Source organism: Gossypium raimondii, chromosome 7, assembly GCF_025698545.1.
Source record: "Gossypium raimondii isolate GPD5lz chromosome 7, ASM2569854v1, whole genome shotgun sequence".
NCBI lineage: Eukaryota > Viridiplantae > Streptophyta > Magnoliopsida > Malvales > Malvaceae > Gossypium > Gossypium raimondii.
In genome coordinates, this window is record NC_068571.1 from 49849333 (window position 1) to 49872109 (window position 22777).

The window sequence follows — 22777 nt, forward strand, 5'->3', positions numbered from 1 at the left end:
TTATGAATTTAATGTTTTTAAAAATAATTTATTGTTAACCATTAAAAGTTATTTTATATAATTTTGTTTTAAATCATCAAAATTTGCCAACTTTTGAATCTAATTGATATTCAATCTAGATTTCAAGTCCTGCCATAACAAAATTTATGTGAAAATTTTAATTAAAAATTAAAATTAGTGACAAAATCCGAAAATTTTAATCAAAATTCTAGCCATATTTTTAAGAAAAGCAAATTTTAACGTTCATTTATATAATGATAGAAAAATTGCAGCTTAATCCTTATTTATTTCATCATCCAACTAGGTCCATTAGATTTCTCCAAAAATATACAAGCTAGACGACAACATCACATAGACAAAATTTACCTGTATATATCAGATGTAATATAGACATTATTACAAGCTCAAGAGCCTTAATTTGGACAACTAAGTCTGCAATATTAATATCATATGTAATATGTATGTCTATATATATAGGATATATCTGCACCTAATTAGCAAAAGAACAAGACTGTCGGATTTCCCCTTCATCATCTGTTTTCACTCCAATGGTAGTGAGCTTCAAGAATGAGTCCCTCCAACTCTGGAAAAAGGTTTCTTGGTCATTTGCAAATGCTTCTACTCTTGCACTGGTTCTTTCATCCTCTACAAGAACCGAGTCCGATTGAAATAACCCCTTGTGACCCAATAGATTGATGTAATACTGATTATCAAACGCAAAGGATGTTTCGGGATCATTGTTTACGGTTTTAGACGCGCTTGAACCCGATGGACACTTTTTCATGAGCTCTTTTGCATAGGTATTGTCTAAGGATGTGTCAATCAAGGTGAGATTTCCCTTGGAGTCCATTTGAAATCGATCACTGAATGCATTACAATGAGCTACTCCTATAGTATGAGCACCTGTAAAAGCAAGCCATTAAAGCAACTTTTGGTTTAGTGTGCTAATGGCAGTCAAAAGGGGTTTTGAATGAAATACCTGATAGAGTAACAAGGTCATCTAAAGACAAGCCTTTAGAATTGAAGAGCCTTATCATTTCAATCATGGTAAAACTTGTATCTACAATATTGGATCTAACATTTGCAGCATCGGATATTCTCCCATCTCTCCTTCCTGTTGGAATCTCGAATGCAGGTCCACCTGCCTTTCAAAAACCACTACTATATTTAGTCCCTCAACTGAAGATTTCATTTGCAAGCAGATATGGCAGAGTAAAATGAAGATGAAGATTAGAGATTTTACTGTAACAACTGCATCTCTAGCAGCCAAGGCAACAATATCAGCACAAGAAACGGTCTCTGGACAGAAGATTTCGAGCACGCTTTTAGCCGAATCGATAACCGAAAATCCTCCAAGAGAGGTATTTGCTGGATCACTTCTCTCAGTTCCATTTCCTTGTAACAGTACTGATGCATCACAACCCTGAACATGACAGGCAAACTAATACAATCATAATCACGACTTTGGCAAGGATGTTCAAAAATTATCCAAGAAGATATCATGCAAGATGCAACTTTCATGGTGATAAAAGGCATTTAACCAAATATTGGAACTGACCTCCACGAAACAGTCGTGGAACAAGAGGCGCAGTAGTTTCCCGGGAATGGTCGGATCAGAAGAGGAAGCTGACCTGACCATGTTGCTGACAATGAGCTCCGCAGTAGGACATGAACTTGCATAGAAGTTGATCGAGAGGCTAGCGTGCAAAGGCGAGGCAGCAAAAGAGAACAAAACAAGAATGAGAAGAGTGCAACGATTTGGTGTTGGGCAAGAGACAGTAATCTTCATCTCCATTGAGGCCCTGATTGTCAGCATAAACTGCATAACTAGTTCTACTCTGGTCTTTGCTCTATAATTCACACTGATTTACATTTACTGATACATTTGTTGTAAGAGGTGATCAATAGTCAACTAGCCAAAGGTTGCCATGCCCCATGAATTTACTCTATTTAAACCTGCATTTATGACCTTAGGCTGATGTCAGAGTGGTAGATGAGTTAAAACTCGTGCATTTAGTTACATTTGGCCAAGCAAACATTTAAAGATCACTTCCAACTTCACCCCATAGTCTCAAAAATAAAGCATGGCTCAGTTCCTGCCCGCCGTTTGCCTGCACGATAAGAATTTAAAAGATTAGATACTATTAATGGATTATCCGACAAAATAGACCGGGATTTATGCACATTTAAGATCACTTCCAACTTCACCCCATAGTCTTAAATCGCAACGATAATGTATTTTCTTTTCTGTTGATTTATTAACTAAACCGAAGTAACGCAATCATCACCATCAACGACCAAGAAGCAAACTCGAGCAAGCAGTGAGAAACACAAGTCATAAATATCTTGACATCAAAAAGCTTGTGATATTTCCAGTTCATTTATCCTAGGAAAGTTCTGCAATTAGTCAAACACCAAAGATAAGTTGAGAGTAAGTCGATAGATTACCAGTCTAAAGAACTGAAGGAAACAAATTACACATGGAAAGCAGTGTACAAATTCTCATAACATACGACGCCAATATATGTGCTAAAGTGAATTGAATTGAGAGGCTGCAAATTCAAGAGACTAGCTTCAATTTTTTTATTCAACCTTCAAGGACACCCATCTCCTTTGCTGAGAGGCCACCGAGATTGGGGTAGACATCTTCTTCGTTCATGCTCATCTTTGCAAGAGCTCTGGTGGCATCTTCTTCAAGGATTCCTCCGTGCTAAAATGTTGAATTTACGAATATTTGAATCCCCAAATCTGTAATAACTAAAAGTTACCCAAATCCAGTGGTTTGGGAAAAGAAGTAACCATATATATCATCCCAATAATACAAAAAAATGTTACCTTGAACATAAATTGTGGATAGAAATCCATTAGCAAGTAAAAGGAAATTGTGACAATCCTACATCCCTTATCATGCTGTGCTACACTACAAGTGCATGATTGTTAAAAAGAAAAGCTATGGTTGGTTTCTTCTCTATCTTAAGGAGACATTAAGTTAAAATTTCCGAGTTCCACCAGACTTCATAAGTTACTTCTACTCAGCACCTCAAGGCATTGGTCAGAGAATCAAAGATGATTAATTATTGCAGAAGAATACCCCCCCCCCCACCCGAATATTCAACCTCCTGAAATATCAATTTAAAGCTAGAGTCAGTAGAAGGATCTGAAGAAAGCATTGATAAAAACAACATTAGACAATGGCAGCCCAATATCTTAAGCAAGAATTAACACTTTTGTTAAGTCTATGTGCATGTATATAAATGACCATTAGTAGGCACCTACTCTCCCTCACTGAACAGAAATTCATAACGAAAAATATTATATGATTATTGGTTTAGATGGTCAGAGCTGTTGACTATGGATTTTTCATATACCCACCACCACTAACATTTCACATAGGCTGTAGGTTTTAGTTTATTGTGGGATTGTGCTGAATCCTTCAAGAAAAGGAATTGAGCATTAACTTTGCTAGATGAGGTGGGGGTAAGGATTAAGGGTGAGCAAAATCCGATTCGATTCGAAAAATTCGATAAAAAAATTAAATTTTAAATTAAATAGTTCGAGTTATTTGAGTTAATCAAGTTATTCGGATCAACTCGAATAAAAAATTAAGTTTTTCGGTTTAACTCAAATATGAATTACACAATTCTAGTTATCTAAAATCCGAATAAAAAAGACAAAACTACATCGTTTTAATAAATATTTACTTCTCTAAAGTTAAAAGTTAAAACCATTAAGTTAAAAAGTAAAAACACATCGTTTTGATAAATATTTACTCATTAAGTTAAAAGGCAAAACTATTATATTTTTATATAGTTAAACAATCTTGTACTTCGTCTACTAGTTAAATAACATTGAGTATAAGTAATAAGATTCATTAACTCGACTTGATTCAAAATTTTTTTGACTCGATTCGATTCGATTCGATTAAAAAAATTTCAAATTGAGTTTAGTTGCTAAAATAGGAGTCATCAACTCGACTAACTCAAATTTTTTTTACTTAATTCGACCCGACTCAATCGATTACTCAGATAAAACCAGTCTAATGCATGTGTTAGAAAAAGCCCCCAATGAGTTAAAGCTAGCAAAACCAAATAGGTAACTCAGGTTATGTTTTCTTTCGTCTAATAATCTTCAAAGCAGAAATTCCATTAGGAAGTGAAAAAGGAACTGCATCTTACCTTCCACACACCAAGTGCTAAACCACACAAATTAAGGACAATGAAAATCAACTTAGGCCCAATAAGATCTACTCTTTTGTCACCTAATTTAAATAGGTTACAAATATATATGCAAAAAGAAAAATAGGTTACAAATAAAAAATATATATATTTAAATTAGGTGGCAATAACATGGAGGCCACATCAGCATTTGATGGGACACGTGTGATTTTTGTTACACTTTTAAGGTTGGATACCAACACAGTGACAAAAATGTTACAAATTAATAATGTTAGTGACCAAATCATAACTATTGAAACATCGATGACCAAAACATAAACTTAACCAAACATAAGTGATTATTTTTATAGTTTACCCTAAATTTTAAAATATTCTAATTGAGTCTTAAAAGTATCAATTTTATATTAATCAAATCCTTTCATCACCTAGCCGTCAATTTAGTTATTGAATGTTAATTCAAATCGACGTGGAATACATTTAAAATACATAGATCAAATTATAAGCATGTTTGTACTTTTTACAGAATAATTCGATTTTAATGTATTTAAAAAATAAACAATAGCCATAAAATTAAAAAAAGAAAAAGAAAAGGTTATGTTGTTTTAACTTGTCAAATCTATATTGATGATGTAGTAGATACATATTTATAATTCAATTCACCTATTCAAAATATGCCACAAGCTAAGTTTGAGTTGACATATAATCCCTAAATTGTTGAGTAAACTGATAGAAAATTTTAGTTAATACAATACTGATACTTAATTTAAACATTTTAATTTTGAACATCAATTTAGAATGAGGATCTTTTATGGTATATTGATACAAGGATTATCCAGCTCACAATTTTTATTTTTATTTGTTTGAGATAATATCTCATGCAATGGGGACTTCTAAAATAATTCCTTCCCTTCTACAAGGTTCTCTTTGGAAATTCAGAAAAACGTATGTTAATATTGATGCTTTCTCAGCTTGTCATAGCTTGAATCATATTAGTGATACGACGCAAAAGATATTATTTTCTCAGATTACCATAGCAAACTAATGAAATAAGAAAACAAGGTAATTGATAATGCAATCAAAAAGGGGAAAATCGTTAGAAAAACTATTTCTTTGTTTAGTTTTTCTAGTGGACCTAAGTTGTACAAGAAAATTGGGGTACAAAATTTCTCTGTCTGACCAGCTGATGGAGATCGTGGACAATCTTGAATACTGCCTCAGGCCTAGCCAGCCTTAAAGCATTTTCAGACATGGACTTGAGTTCATCTGCTTTGGGACCAAACCACTGGCTTATGATATTGGCTATTTCTTTTGGTGACTTTGAAAATTTCCCACATCCATTTTCCACCACAAATGGAACATTGCCGACTTCCTGTAACATCGGAACCATGATTTTTAACTTATTTGGAAAGAGTTAAAAATCCCATTACAAGATTCTTTTGCACCACTCATATTGAGGTTATAAGCAAAATAGCCTGGTAAATTGTACCAGTAAAACATAGTTTCAACTTCGGTAATTTGCCAATCCTGATAGGAATAGATATCTAGGAGGAAGAAAAGTTGCTTATATACAACTTTCTATAGCATGACCATAATAAGGCATGACCAGCTAACACAATAATAAGGTATGGCATATAATCATATATACACATACATGTATATATATGGCATTCTAGAATATACAGGGGAAAGTACCTACAAGCCATGTTTTGTGTACTTTTATTTGCTTATACTTCCCTCTTTCTCTAGTTTACTTGCAGCTGATAGGTGAAATCCATAGGGTGCATGAACTTTATAAATTGTAATACCATTTATATTTCAACATGTTTCAGCCTAGTTCAGCTATATATAATGTGGTCAACTTATTAATTTATTATGTTTGACAAATTAGGGAAACTCAAATTAGGCCAGACTATGAACAGAAGTACAATATTTAGACAAATGAAATATAGTCAACATGATAACTATAAAATAAATCAACCTAAGGAAGATACCTCAAACTCCCTCCCAAAAGCAATCTATATCTAATCTACTTCAGAAAGCTCACAGATAAAAGTGAAAAAGAGAAAGAGAAAACTTACCTGCCCAGCAATGAAATCATTCAGAACTATAGGAAGACCTCGTATCATAGCCTCAGCGATAGTCCCCGGGCCTGCCTATTGAAGCAAGAGTCGTTCAGAATTAAGAAAAAAAACTTATTACATGCATCCACATGCTGTCACTAGAAAGTTACCTTTGTAATGATGCAGTCGCAAGAACCCATGCATTCCTCCATTTTGGTGACAAATCCCTTGACCTATAAGATTGTGCAATTTCAGAAAAACCAGTTGCCAACATAAACCTTTTCCTTAAATCGCAATGATGATAACACTGTTTGGCATGCTTAATTCACATGGAGATATGATATAGATATTTTTTTAGAGTTTAGAATATGTTTATCACAAGTCTCCTCATGGTTCTTGAAAATGGCATCTGGATAGGATATATACGTAGAAGACTTAGCCGTGCAAAGTTACAATTAAAACTTTGAAGAAAAGTCTATACCTGAACAGGAATTTTCCAATCAATTGAAAGCAATTTGCTAGCAAGCCTTTTGTTGTGGCCACAAATGACAAGGATTTGACCTAATGGCTCCCCAAGATTCTCATCATATAATGCATGTTCAAGTGCACGAGCAGTAGCCTCGATGGGACCCATTCCTTCCCCTCCTCCCATCAACAAAACAGCAGGAAGATCCTCATCCATACCTAATTCTCTCCTCAGCTCAATCTACATTGTCCAAGTATCAAAATTGTCAGTATCATTTGATCCAATATACAACAAAAGATGAAAAGAGATATCTCTGGAGATAATAAAGCCAAAATTGCAATTGGACATGAAACAAAACAAGTGATCTAATGGAAACCAGCAAAAAGAACAAGAAAAACTGCAAAATCTGAATACACAATAAGCTTGTTGCAACAAGACTTCTTTCCCTGTGTGCAATAGTTTGAGACAATAGTTTTAATAGAATAAAATTGTTGTAGACAAATGAGAATATAAAAGCTCATTAGTTTGAAAGGTAAACCAACCTTCGGCCGAACAGGCTTCACAAAAGAAGGTCGTATTGGAAGGCCATAAACCTTAATTTGGGATGGTTGAAGTCCAGCTTTCAATGCCCTTTTTGCTACTTCAGCTGATGGGCAATAGCATCTTGTTACAAGCTTATGAAACCTAAAACAAGAATAAACATTACCAAAATTACACCAAGGTTAAGTGAATTTTGAAATATGAAAACTAAGATGCAGAACCAACCATGTTGGGTGGCAAGTGCTTAAATCGGTGACCACTGTCGTAAAGACTATCTTCTTCAGTAGACCCTTTGACTTCAGAATACGAAGTGGAACATGTTGCATCAGAGGATGTACACTAATAATAATGTCAGGCTGGTATTTCATCAACCCTTTGGCGACCTCTCTATCATAAGAATATTGAAAAAGAGAAAGCCACAGATTAGAGGAATGGAGCAGGAAATCATATAACTAATTTTTTGTGAGGCTGACATACTAATATTCCATTTCATTCACAAGCATGTTCGATCAACAGGATTGAAACAGTTATCAATAGAAACATGTTGAATGGTGATTAGGTGCAAATCACAGCATAATTGTCATGGATTCTTACCTAGCTATGAATGTTGAAGTTGCAGCAAAATTTGACTGATAAATCACCCGAGGAGCAGTTCCATAATAGGTTAACCTCCACAATGATCCATGTTTGACCAAGAAGTTATAGCTCTTTGGTAATTGATTAAATGGCCAGGGCGTATGATCCGACCACAAATCTGTAACAAACACCTGCAATATGCTACTCTTAACATATAGAGCAAAGGTAAGCTAAAACAAGAACGCGTCCACTAATTATTTTACCACTTGCCAAGTCTAAAATTGGCATATGCCTCCTTGTTTTATGTAGTACAGTTAGTTCTCAAACCAATACTAAACACTGCAAGTAGTGATAAAAGAATTGAATGTTCTTAATTTGCAAAATTTTCCCAATGCCTGCATTTTCTTAGCAACCAAACAAAAGGAAACTGACCTGATACTCATCCCCAAATTCCTCGTTAAAAGCAGCCTTAATAGCTTCAGCAGAGGCTCTATGACCCCCACCAGTATCACTCATCAAAATCAGAACTTTTTTGGGGGTCTCAGTTTCGACACCATTCAAAGGCAAACCTTCAACCTCAAGAACGCCACCACCACCATCTCTCACTCCATTGTTATCCTCAGAACCAACCCGAATAGAAGCAAACCCAATCGGGATTCTATCACAGTGAAACTTAATTGCTCTGTTAAAATCATTCAGGATTCTCCTAACGCTCGAAGAAACGCTGTTTCGAGCACCCAAACTGAGTGAAGCAGCAGCAGCAACTCTGCGCTTTTTCTGAGAAATTGAGTCTCTGAAGCCTGAAAAATACACGTGATTTGGCTTAAATGAACAAAACCCATCAGTGTTTGAGCTGCGAAAGCTCTTGTTGAATGCTAAGTGACCCAATTGTGTGACGAGATCGAAGGCAGCAGGGCCAGATTCTTGGGTAACCGTAGAAGGGTTTTGCATTTTTGAAAAGATTTTTAACCAGGTGAAGAGAAAGAAGTTAAAACAAATGCAATTTAATCCATGGAAGTAGTCGTTATCACGAATAAGAACCAAAATTCGGTTACTTTGTATGAAAAAGATAATGAGCTAGCTAAGAGGCAAAAAGGAAGGTGAAAGTCAGGGCATCTAATGGGTATTATTGTAGCCACAGATATAGGATTTAGCGAGTAGATTCCGAGGAAATGCTTTGTTACTGCTGTTCCTGTTGGGCTAATTTTCGCTATGTCCCTGTACTTTTTTATATTTAAAATTTAGTGTCTCCGTTTTTAATTTCAATTATACTTTTGATTTAACAATTAAAGTCCAATTGATAATAACATCAAAATTTATTTTAAAAAAATTGGATTATGTGGTTATTAAAAAATATTATGTGACATTTTAAAATTAAAAATTAGCTTGCTTAGTCAATTTAAAATTATGTGAAAGCAATGGCATGTAAATAATAAATAAATCTCAACTTTCACTCTACTTTTTGAAAGAGCATTGAAAAACTTTAAAGTTATAGGTTCAAAATTGTAAATTTTACAACTGTCAAATCAATATTTTTATTTGCTTATTTAACCTTTCATGTGTGTAATATTTGACATATGAGTAATTTTTATTTTAAAAAATATCAAAATAATCCCATTTAACGAAAATATTTAATTTTTTTATCAAATTGAATTTAATTATTAAATCAAAAGATTAGAAGGATTAAAATTATTGAAATTAAAATTAAAATGACTAAATTGTAAATGTACAAAGAATAGAGAGAGTAAAAGTAGAGTTAGACCCTCTCTCTCTCTGCTTTGGAAAAACAAGTCCCACGCTTATTGGGTTTGTGATGGGTTAGCTCCAGTTCAGTTCGTCCACAAGTTTCGTGATTTGTACTCCTCACCACACTCTCTGAAGTCAGACCCAAATCGGGAAACTCCATGTTGGAATAATTATTAATTAAATAATAAATACCCAATGCTTTCCCTTTTTTGCATTAAAAAAAACTAGCGTAAACTATCACTTTTTTTATCTAATTATGAAAGTTACAAAATGATCATTTAATTATTTGATATTATTTTTTTGGTCATATACGGTTAAATTGGCTAACGAAAAGATAATTTGATGCCTTTAAAATTTGCATGATAGTAACTTTAACCTCAATATTTATACATTGTATCAATTTAATCTTGATTCTAAAAAAATTTAACTCTCAACAGTAGTCGACATCTTTTGTAGTTTTTTTGTGTGTGTGTATGTGATATTGAGGATTAATTTTAAAAGAATAAGAAAAATGAAAATTATTATCTTGAATTTTTGGTGTTTCTATTTTGGTATAATTCGATTAAATTTAGTTGAGAAATTTGTTTTTTAGCTTTTCAAGTGACTAAATGTTTAAATGCTTAAAAGTTGAAGGTTAATTTTTTAGAATCAAGACTAAATTGATAAAATATATAAATGCTGAGGGTTAAAGTTACTATTATGCCAATTTTAGAAGTTGTTCCATAAACATTTAACGGTTGGTGACCAAAAAGAAAAAAAATCAAATAATTAAGTGCTTATTTTGTAACTTTTCATAGTTTAGTGACAAAAAAGAAATTTATCAACAGTTGGGCACTACAAGTGTAGTTTACCCAAAAACAATTAAAAGAAAAAAGGGGAATCTGGCTTTTGAGTTTTGATTATTAAACTGAACATTCAATTTGGGGATTTGACCCATTTAGGTGGCTTTTGGGTTGAAATGGGCTGACCAGTTTTTGTCGAATTTAGCATTTTCTTTATGAGGAGCAGAATCTACAAAACTTAATTCAATTCAACAAATTTTTAAGTTAAAAATGCGTTTTAAATTAATGTATGGAGGACTGTTTTGCTTTAAAAGTTTTAGCCGATTGAGTTTTAGTTTGATTGGTATTAACATTATTGTCAATGCAGGAGAATATGATTCGAGTACGCTGAAGCACATTATTCTCCTATTTAAGGGTTGGGAAGGGACTATGAATAGTTCTAGATATTATATTAAAAAGAACAGATGATGAAATTAATATCAAATTTTTTAAGTTTTCTCATTTTTACTATTATTGTCTTATCCTTAATTAGATCATGAAATCAATTATAAAATTATAAAAATACATTTTTCTTTTAATTTATAATTAATATTATTATAATCACCCTTTTATTTTTTTATATTTTATATCATCTTTGAATAAAAGATTTAAAATTACATATTAAAGGATTGAACATGTGTTCAATAATAATGTTAAAATACAAGTTCATTATCACTCTACATATATTCACTAGTGAAAATTCTCAAAATAAATATTTTAGCATAAAATATTTTCTTTCACCCATGTCGTGGGTATGATAAAATCTAATATAATAATATTTTAATCCTTTTAATTGAGTTTAGTGTCACTAACTCAATGATATAACTGAAAATTATAAAAAATATTTTTATAAATAATTCAATAATAGGATAAAAATATTTCTATATTTTAAAGTTTTATATAATATACTTTAAAATAACTATTTTTAGTTTAGTAAAAAAATCATATTTTAACAATTACCCTCTTAAACATTAGCACTTTCTATTTACCAACTTTCTATAATAAAAAATCATTTGTTTTAAAAATATACCTTTCTTACAATTTTTCCCACCCACGTGATATAGTCTAATTATTACAAACAAAATTAGAATGGTTTATTAGTTATTTGTATCAAATTATAGAGTAATTGAATATTAAAATATACTCTTAGTCTTTGTACCTTTCATACATTTGGAGTTTAATCCTTCTATTTTTGAATTTAAAATCCGTTTTAAATTATAAATAGCTACGTAATATTTTAATCGAAAATTTAATGATATTAACTATTTAGACTAATCAATAATATTATAAAAATATAGGGATCAAATTATGTTAGAAGTTAAAGTTTAAAGATTAATTTTCAAATTTAAGTATAATAAAGGGCTAAAACTGAAATTAACTATTTTTATAATTCAAAGAAGAAGAAAAAAGAAAGCACCATCAACGAAGGTCATAACATTTTATTATACTTAATTAGCAAATATAACTTATCTTACTCTAAATAAAGTAACAAAATTAATTAGAGGCATGGACCTAATTGAACATTTTAAATGCTTATAATAGAGACCAAATCGTTTAAACAACAAAATGCGAGGGACCAATCTTTGAATTATGCATTATTCATTTCTGCCAGATGCTTAAAGCATTTCCCTCCCTGGACAGGTGTGACCATGGCAACAGCATGAACACTCTTTTAATATATAATTGTAGATATGGTGTGGGATTAAAATGTTAATAATTTTAAACATACTAAATATAAAACACACTTTCATAATAATATAACTATTTTATAAAATAAACAATTTCTTAATAATTTTCTAACCAAAGTAGTGCTAAGGTGATTTGTAATATTAACTCAACCAAATGTTTAAATATATGTATAGATAATATAATTTACTTCATGAAATTAATTATTTTAATAATTTTCCAATAAAAATTGCAAACAATAGCATTAAAAATTGATTATTTTTATGTTAAAGCTCTTATCAAATATTCGTTTAACACGGGTTCAAATCGTGTAATCCCCATCCTAACCCTCACCTCTACCCCAACATTGTATAAATATATATATAAACAGGAGTTTAGAGAAAATTTTAAATTGACTGGTTAAATAAATTTACTTAATAAAAGGTTATCCTACTAGTTATAAATAAGAATTTTGTATCTATTAAAAGAGTTTTATTAGCTGAATTTATGTAATAATAAATAAAATGTTAAGCTTTATGTTGAACTATTTTATATTTAAATTTTATGTTTCCATTAATTAAAAGGAACGAAGAAAAATATTATTTTAGTTTTAAATAGTTAATTTTAACTGTTTATATAATAGATAATTTCATAAATCATGTATAAAATTTTATAAATAACACATTTGATATAATATATTTATATTAATTACATATTATTTATGAATTATTATAACCAATTATTAACGATTAAGAGAATAAAATGAATATATCAAATTTTTATAATTTACACAAATACTTTAATAATTATTAGGAATTTTTGTTAGCATTATATTTAAAGTATCAAAATAATTTATATATTTTAATTATATTTCTTAATTAATATTTTGAATAATTCTATTTTGTATTAATTACATAAAGTAAAGTGATATTCTACATTGAATATGGTATACAATATTTTAATTATAATTTAGAAAATAAATAATGTTATTAAATTTTAAAAAAGCTTGTCAAATTTCTTGAAATTCTCAAAATATTCATTATATTTATTAAAAAATTATTTTAAAATTTTAAAATATAATTGAAAACACTTTCATAAAATAGACACACAGAGTCAATGTTTATTTCTTATAAGTCAAACCTTGGTATAAATATTCAAAACTGATTCCCAAAACAAGGTTTATTTCTTATGTGTCTCTTTGAATTTTCAATGTTAAAAGTATTCATTTTATATTTTCCAATATCCATGTAAAACTATAAAATATTATATAAGAAAAATTATCTAGGATCTTATATATTAATTATTGAGTTAATTGAGTTTTAGTTCAATTGGCATAAGTATTATTTTTAATACAGGAGGACGTGAATTCAAGTACATTGAAACGCATTATTCTTCAATTTATGAGTCGGGGAGGAATAATTATGATCAAAACTGTATATTATTGTGGTTGGTTGAATTATTTTAACATTGAAAATTTATCTTTTTTTTTTGTGAAAAAAATAAAAGAAGTCTAGAAGCGGAGGAAATGCTCTCGCCAGTCCCAAGTATGCTCAAATCCACTACATGAACAAATTTCAAAGACTTATCATGAGGAGAGGAAATGATAAAATTGTCTTTTCTAATTAAATTACTAATTTCAAAGAATATTTACATAACCCTATCTCTCTCCCTTTGATTTTGAGTAATTAATTAATCATGACGTTTTGTGTAATCTACCAGATGTACTTCTTGACTTTTTAATCCAACTCATTTGAAAAAAAGAAGAAGAGAGATTTGATAATGTTAGATACATAGAAATTTTGTTTAATAAGCTATGATAAAATTATAAATTTTAGGATTAAAAGGGTTGAAAAAAATATCACGAATTTTGAAAGGACTAATTTTTATAGATTGTAAAATGAATATGGAGGATACTTTAGTTTCACAAAAATAAAAATTTTAGTTTTTTATACAATTCTTACTAATACCCGTAGCTCTCTAACCCTTATATTATAAGATAATATGTGCTTAAATATGTTTGAACTGACGTCTCTTATATGTTGTAATAGTAACAAAGGTTAATCAAGCTAAGGCTTGTTATACCGCCCCCCCCCCCCAATGGGGGACAATGGGTAGAATGGAAAGCTACTTAAGAAACATACTCCAGTTGCTACAAATCGGGAGGTCACAAGAAGCCTTACTTCCCGGCTCAGTCACCTGAGCATGTGGAAGGTAATTATTCAAGATGGCTAACTACTTGCTCCCCAAAATGTAGCCACCACCCGCTCCTCCAAAAACTCAGGATTCTATTAGGAACATGATCCTTTTTATTACTAAACCTTACATGGGTTCAATTGCTCTGTATCTCAAATAAGGAGGAATGACAGAATACATCCCATCACAGGCATCATCGTCCCATTGGAGACATCTGTCCCACGCATCCCATAATGATAACCTGATTGTAGGTTTGCCATATTAACGCTAGCCAACACAGGACCTTACCTATAAATGGCCCTCAATATGATAAAAAAGGAATCAACTCTCCAGCTCACTTGTCAACACTCTCCCAATTTACTTTCCAACAACCACCTTTACTATCTCCCACTCTTTCTCTACTCTTTGGCTAGGCAAGGTGAACCGGCGTCCGCCAACACCACCACTTCCTCTTTTGTATCTTCTCATTGTTGATCCCACAGTCAACCATATAATTTAAACTAAATGTCTTGTTTTTTTCAAATGAGTTAAAATAATATGAAGCATTTATACAAAATGAAAATGTTAAATTTTGTAAAGTATAAATTATTTAATCTATTAAAATTATATAAATATAAATAAATAATTTTTTTAACATTAACTTTATTAAAAGTTATTATCATATATGCTCTTTTTAATATAATGTCTAAAATTACTCATAACTCCTTCTCAATCTTTAAATAGGATCAACACACTTGAACTCACACCTTCGTATACCGACAATAATACCCAGATTAAATTGACTTAATTTGTTATATTGGTGAACAAATATCTAGAAGAATTGTGGGGAAAGAGGATGGGGTAAAATAATTAAAGTGATGAAGTTGGTTACTGTTGTTTTTGTCGATTCAGGCAATATGTTCCATCATCTTAAAATAATTAGTACGTATACTGTCTGTTATTAATTATGAATCAATATTTTATGTGTTTCTTGAAAACTTTATGTTTAAATGGGCCACTCTTCTACTATTTCACACCCCTTATTTTCTTGCATTAATGATGTTAAAATTGCCAAATTTCTTATTTTATAAATTTAAAACCATAAAGGGAAATAATTTGCCCATAAGTTAGTCTTAAATTATTGTACCCTTCATTATTGCCAAATATTGGGTAAATTTATATAAAATATGAATGATGTTTAGTTGAAAGTGTAAGATTGAGGTTGTTTGAAATTATAATCTTATATTTTTTATTTTATTCTTCGATTAAAAGATTTTGACTCAACGGTTGCATGTCGTGTCCATTAAAAATTTAGTGAGAGAGAGATATAAACGATAATTGCCGCGAAACTAGTAGTACCAAAAAAACCACCAGAGATGCACTACCTAATTAACTGATTGTTGATAAATGTATTTTAACTCGTTGCAATTAGATTGCATTGACAATGAACTCCAGACAAGGGCAAAACCAGAATTGTCAATAAGGGGATCATGATATTTATATAAAATATACATGTTCAAAATTGGCCTGGCCCTACTTTCAACTAGGTATTTTTAAATTTGAGATCATTTTGATCACCAAAATTAAGAAAAATAAAATAAGCTAAATGCTTAATTTATTTTAAGTATTATAATTATTTATGTTTATTTTTACTTAATTAATATTTAGATATTGCAATTATTAAACTTTATTTTACTAAATTAATATTTAGATATATTAATTTATTAAATTCAACTAAAATTATTACTAAATTTATCATTAAAAATTATAAATCATATAAAAGAAACCAAAATTTTAAAAAAAAACATTCAAGAAACCATGATATCAATCTTGAAGAACAAGGATACACAAAAACAACAATGACAGATATTTTATGTTTTAAGTTTTAACCAACAAATAATGTTTTAAGTTTTAACCCTATTCTCGTTTATCTTGCCTATGTGAAGTAAGTGGAAAAAGTGTTAAGAGCTCCGGTGGTTGGCTTCCTCTAGGCATATTTAATGGTGATGGGTGCAAGTAAAATCCCTTCTCTGCAATTGCCTTTTCCTCCTCCCAAACTGAAACCACCGGAGACGACAGTGATATGGTACCAAACGACAATGGAGTCACTGGACTGGGACTCGGAGAGTCGAGCCGGGGAACTTGGCCCGGAGAGCAGGACTGAGTAGGTGATGAGTTGGTGGGACAGGTTGTGAGAGTACCGAGCTTGATCTCTAGATTTCTCATGGCATGTTGCCTACGTTCTTGGAGCTTGAAAGGTGGACGGCGTGGAGCTGTTGAAGACAGCCTTCCAGGGAGCTTGTCGGTGTCGGAGCCGGTGAAACCTGTGAGCTTCTGGACCAAGTCCCTGAAGGTGTTTGCATCTGCCTGAACGAACATGGTTGGCGTTGCAGATGAAGAAGAAGCTATGGTGTATTGGTGATTTTCCATGTTAAGCAAAGCAGCAGGGCAGAAACTTTTAGAAGATAGAAACCAAGACGGGCTATAAATAAGATGTTTTTGTACGTGTACATACACTCGCCAATATTATATAAATCCTAAAAGTTTAACATTTTCTTTTAAAAAAAATATCATAAATTGATACTAGGAAAAACTATGGGCGTTGAAATATTATTTAAAAATTAGACACCCTTCGGTCAAATTCGAATTATGCAACGAATACGAATGAAAATCGAGAAAATTGAATACAAATATTTACATAAAAAAAATTTCTGAAGAGAATAAAATATTATAGAAAAAAAATTCACGAAAAATTGAAAAAACCGAAAGGGGAGTACAAGATGGAGAAACAAACAAACCCTGAATCCGAAATACAAAGTTTTTCCAAAATTCTCACAAAACCTCTCTTAATTTTGTTGTTGTTATTCTAAGCTATCTAGTATTACTAAAAGACCTATTTATAGGTTGAATTTCATATGAAAATATGACTAAAACATCCTTAGAATAATCAGAGTTAGACTGAAAAAATATAATAGAGTTTAACTAGGAGAAGAAACCCGGTTAAATGGGGAATACGTCGCCACGTTGTGACGTCACATTCGGCTCTTTAGGATGGCATGCATTGCTTCGTCGGGATGGCGGGTTCTTCTCTTCGGGGCATGGTGCGTCATGGGATCGGAACGTCAATTCTTCCTCATCTTGACGTCGATTCTATTTCAGCCGAAATGCAAGGCACTCCACAAAGAGAGAATTAGTCTTTGATTCTTTGATTGATTGTTTGTTTACTATATAGTAAAAAAACAAATTGTTAAGTTGTAACGACTCGATAGTTACGGGTATCGAAAAGTGTATTTTCGGGTCTCCGTTTTCAAAAAATGGATTAATTAGATTTTGATTAGATGAATTTGCTTAATTTAAGAGTAATTAGGTGTAAGGACTAGATTGCATATGGGGAGAAAGTTAAATTATAGATTAAAGTGAATGGACTAAATAAGCAATTAAACCTCAAATTAACAAGTGTGTGGTATTGGTAATGACATGTGTAACATTTAAATACATACATTTATAATAATTATTACTTACTTATTATTTAAGTAAATATTATTATATTATATTGTTATAATAATTAAAACATAAAATAAATGAAAGAAAAGAATAGAAAAAGAAGAACAAAGTAGAACGAAACAGAGAAGAAAAAGGAAAAAATAGTGTTTTCAAGGGTTTAAAGTTTAATTGGTAAGTCAATTTAGTCCTTTTCTTATAATTTTATGTTTTAGAATCTTAGTATTAAATACTAAACCTATGTTAAAATTTTAGAAAATAATGAATTTTTAGATGTTGTTCATGTTGAATAATTTAAGTATTTTGGATTAAATTGATAGAACTTTAAGTTAGAAAATAAATTATAAGTTTTGGGTATTAGGGACTAACTTGTAAAAATTCAAAATTTAGGGATTTGAGTAAAATTAGAGAGTTGAATTTAGTCTAAAGTGGAAATTGAATGAAAATATGAAATTAGTTTTGAAGAAATAAAGTTAGTCTAGGTTTAGGGACTAAATTGGAATTTAGACCAAAGTTGAATAAAAATTGAAATATTCAATGTGAAATTATATTGTATTGATGAATTTTAATTGTTTTGATTTTCGTAGCTAACGCTATACCAGAAAATTCGACTAAGAAGGAAAATGATAAAGTCGACGAGGAGTAGCTCGGAAATTCTGGTTTGTATTTCTATAATTTGAATTTAATTATTAATTGTTGTATTTTGATTTAAATGTTTATGGTAAGTAAATAAGGAAAGTGTTAGCATTTTTGATATTGAATTGAATGTATGTGAAATTGTGATTTATGTGATAATTGAGTATTGGATAATTATGGCATTAGAAAAGTGAATTGAAACCCTATTAATTGTATCGAGCTGAGTCGGATATAGATGGCATGCCATAGGATTTGAAGAGTTCAGGGATACTTCGACTTTGAGTTGATGAGACATTGGGTGTCAAATTATTACTTCGGAAAATTTTGATGAGGTACTGTGTACCAATTTACTTCGGCATGGCCGATGAGACACTAAGTCTCAACTTATTGCTTTGAATTATCCGATGAGGCACTGGGTGTCAAACTTGTGTGTTTTGGTTGGATCCATGTATCCGTCCGAGTCCGTGTCAGGTTAATAGGGGTTATTGAATAAAATAGTGTTATGATTGACAGTGAGTGGTGATTTGAAATATGGCTAAAGACACATGATTTGTGTATTTATGAATTGAATATGAATGAACAATAATGTTGTTCAAATGAATTGTGTTCATATTGTGAAAAGCTATCTGGGATAGGAAATGATCCAAATTGAATGTGTTATAAATACCTTATTTATGAATTGAATAATTGTATGACTATAGTTATTGTATGTCATATTATTTTACTTTTAAGCATTCGGATTATAGAAATACCACTGAGTTTATACTCAGCGTACGGTTTGTTTTCTGTGCGCAGGTTAGGTTAAAGTCAGATTGCTGATTCAGCATCCATCAACAATCCCGAACTCAAAACGTGGTGATGTATATTTCTTTTTGTGTCGGCATGTACCTAGGATGTCTTATGCTTGTCATTTTGGGAAGTGAATGTAAATGATGTTATAAGATGATATTGGTTACTTATATACATGATTATACGTGTTAAGTTGAGGTTTAATATGGAATGTTTAACTTGATGCATAAGTGAGAGTGACATAGACAAATTTGGGTTAAAATTGGTATGAATTTAAAATTGGCTTAAATGGTGTTTTATTTTATTGTTTTGATAATATATGTGAAGTACCTATGATGATACATTGGTTAGGAAACTAGGATGATTGTTTTGACATGTTTTGAAGGTATTAAATTGTGTTTTAAAGTGATCGAACGATTGGTTTTTGAGTTGCTTGGGCTTATTTTGAGTCCGCACGACTAACACATGGGCGTGTGTCCATTGCACCTAGGAAAATTTTTGAAATTTTGCGAAAAATTCCTGGAGTACCCGATTTAGTTCTGATTTGTTTCTAACACATATTTTGGGCCTCAATGGCTCATAAAAGAAACAATATGATTAAATTTATGATGTGTATGCTCGATGATTAAATAATATTCATATTTGATCTGAAAAGTTTGGTAATACTCCGTAACCCTGTTCTGGTGACGGATAAAGATTAGGGAGTGTTACATTAAGGGTGGAGGAAAGGTCTCAAATTTTGCCGTTTGTGCAAATTGAAATGATAGATATTATATGATGTGTAAAAAGAATAGATTGATGAAGAAGAGGATGGTGGCGATGGCGATGGGGATGACTTAACAAATGTTTGCTTCAACGTGGTTAATGATTATGAATCATAACCACAAACTATTTTCCAAGCAATGAATGCAATGCATATACACAAATATACCCATAAACTATTTACTTAATCTCTCGATAAAGGGAAAACAGTTGATTAACAATTCATACTATGCTAAATATATTACTAACTTTTTATAATTTTTAGTTTTACAATTGTTTAAAATGAATCTAGATAAATAACTGTCTAAATTTAAATGAACTTTAATAATTAATTGTCTAGATTCATTCCAAATGTGTATTTTTTCATATTTCAAATTTTTATAATTTCTTAATAATTATCAATATTTTTGTACTTTTTTTTATAGTTTTGCACTTGTCTAAAATGAATCTATACAAATATTTGTTGAGGATCATTCCAAAATGTGCATTATTTTTAAAAATCATTATTATATTTTAATTTTATTTTTTTTTGTTGATGTGGCATGCTATGTGTCAACTTCTAGTGGAGCAATTGTTAATATTCAAACCGGTCGATGATGATTTTTATTAACGGAAGAGCCAATTGATTTTTAGGTTAAATTATGCTATTAATCCTTGTACTTTGTGTAAGTTGTGAATTTAATCCATACACTTTAATTTGATCAATTTTAGTCTTTTTACTTTTCAAGTTAGTCACTTTTAGTCCTTGTTTTGAATTTTGAAAGTTCAATAATATCCATTTTCACTAAATCTTGCTACTAGTCATGTACAATGTGAAAAGTTGTAGATTTAATCCATGTTTACCAATTGGATCATGTCTCTATATTTTTCAAATTTTGAAATTTCAATCTTGCCGGCAAATGACAATTGTAAAATCTGTTAGCTGACTTTTTTTGTAAATAATATGTGAAAACAAGTTGACGTGGCATTACATATATGATAATATGTTTGTAGTTTCAGATTTTCGAAGTAGCATAATTTAAGTTCATGAAATTAGCATTGTTTGGTTAAGGCTAAAATTAAAAAAAAAGAGTATAAAGATTAAAAATGACAAAATTAAAGTAAATGGACTAAATCCACAAGTTATACATAGTATAACATTTTCCATAAAAGTTTAATTGATTTTTTATTTTTTACTATTACTTTTTATCCTTTAGCCTATAAAATTTTCTAAAATTTTTATAATATTTTGATAATTTCAAATGATTTTTAAAAAATTAACAAAAACTACCATTTTTTTTGTCACACATTGTCTACATCAATTGCAGTCCATATTATCAACTTCCCTCACATCACTTCTCCTCAACCAAAATCATTCTTCATCCTTCATTTTAAGCTACAAAATATTAAACTCATTAGCGTTTAAACCCCTCACTCAATAACATATTTTTATGTATTAATTATATATTTATTCTGAGTATGATCCTGCTAATTTGAGCTATTTATGATCTTTTATCTCATAGGGACTAAATTTGAGGAAAAAGCAAAATTAAGGGCCAAAAGCGTGAATTTAGAGATAAAATGGGTCAATGTGCGACACAAGGAAAAGTTGGTGCCAAAAGTGCAAGCATGGAGGACACAAGGGTTGAAATGCAAAAATAAGAGATTTTATTCTATTAAACTTTATTTTAATTATATTAGGATAATTAATATTGAGATAATTATTAAGGATTATTTTTAGGATTTTATTTTATTTATCTTTATTTATCTTCAATTAAATGTATTTATCTTTTAGGAATTTAAGTAGGATTAGACTATCTCCCCTAGCACTATAAATAGGGGGTGAAGTGACTCAAAAGATATGGATCTTTTTCTGTAAACACACTCTCTCCCAAAAGTCTAGGCTTTTGTTCTTCTCATATTTCCTTTTAATAAAATATTTATTTTTATTATATTTATTTTCTTTTCCACCACAACCATGAGCCACTAAACCCATCTAGTCGAAGGTTGTCGATATTCCCCAAAAAGGGTTCTTGAGGCTTAGAATTCGTACTTAGCCTTCTCAATGAGTATTCATCGTTTCTCCACACTACAGGGCTGACGCTTCCGTCCATGTCCGTTAAGAAGTAAGATTTTCAACGTATGCAAAGGCGGCTGCTTTGTATGTTTTGGGAAGGTTGCACAGTCGGTTCGTTAGCTTACTGTGTCAGAGGTTGGTGAGCTCAAGAGACAAAATGGCGTGGGATTCGCCATTGAGAAGCGTTGATTTAGCATAAGACGATCCCACAGAAGTGATTGTTGGCTAGAGTCAGGTTCCACCAAATCGTAAGTCTAAATCCTTGGAGTTGGTGGTTGTAGGCATCCTCTTCCACTATAACTGGCTTATTCAGTTTGGGAAGGATCATCTAAAAGCCGAGGATTGAACCTAAGGCGGAACGAGACAACTGGAGGCTGGAATCTCCCATAATAATTTCCTTTCTCTTAACTCTATTTTTAATTTCTCTAATTTTCGATTCAATATTCTTAAATTTGTTTTTATTTTATTTTTCGTTTTCAGATCCAAATATTTAATTTTGTTATTTTATTTTTTCAATAACCCAAGTTTTCTTGGGCAAGATTCTACCTGGAATTTCACGGAATAAGATATTTTGCAAGTCTAGTCCTTGAGGATTTGACCCTACTTCCCTTTTACTATTCTTTTTCATTATTTATTAGGGATAGGATATTTTTTGTGCTTTCAACGACCGCATCAATTTTTAAATTTTTAATAATATTTATTTATTTTAGATTTTTATAATTATTTCATATTTTTCATAATTTACTAATAATGTTTTATAATATTTATAAATTCAATACCTTTTATACAATTTCTATCTTATTTTTTTCCAC

The 22777-nt window shown here is 30.8% G+C and overlaps 3 protein-coding genes across 3 annotated transcripts; all 3 read right to left on the reverse strand.

The window, feature by feature from the left end:
• Positions 1 to 258: 258 nt before the first annotated feature.
• On the reverse strand, positions 259 to 1952 carry LOC105776180 (peroxidase 46). The gene is made up of 4 exons (XM_012598742.2): positions 1559 to 1952; positions 1244 to 1423; positions 980 to 1145; positions 259 to 903 (listed from the first exon to the last, which is right to left on the reverse strand). The coding sequence occupies exons 1-4, from the start codon at positions 1823 to 1825 to the stop codon at positions 491 to 493; spliced, it is 1026 nt and encodes a 341-aa protein (XP_012454196.1). The 5' UTR covers positions 1826 to 1952; the 3' UTR covers positions 259 to 490.
• A 3219-nt stretch (positions 1953 to 5171) lies between these two features.
• On the reverse strand, positions 5172 to 8938 carry LOC105776111 (monogalactosyldiacylglycerol synthase, chloroplastic). Its single transcript, XM_012598634.2, has 8 exons — positions 8250 to 8938; positions 7836 to 8008; positions 7467 to 7628; positions 7244 to 7385; positions 6717 to 6941; positions 6406 to 6468; positions 6254 to 6328; positions 5172 to 5544 (listed from the first exon to the last, which is right to left on the reverse strand). Exons 1-8 carry the CDS (start codon positions 8766 to 8768, stop codon positions 5308 to 5310), a joined length of 1596 nt encoding a protein of 531 aa, XP_012454088.1. The 5' UTR covers positions 8769 to 8938; the 3' UTR covers positions 5172 to 5307.
• Positions 8939 to 16045: 7107 nt separating this feature from the next.
• LOC105770261 (VQ motif-containing protein 31) lies at positions 16046 to 16697 on the reverse strand. Its single transcript, XM_012591384.2, has one exon. It carries the CDS (start codon positions 16649 to 16651, stop codon positions 16139 to 16141), a length of 513 nt encoding a protein of 170 aa, XP_012446838.1. The 5' UTR covers positions 16652 to 16697; the 3' UTR covers positions 16046 to 16138.
• Positions 16698 to 22777: the final 6080 nt, after the last annotated feature.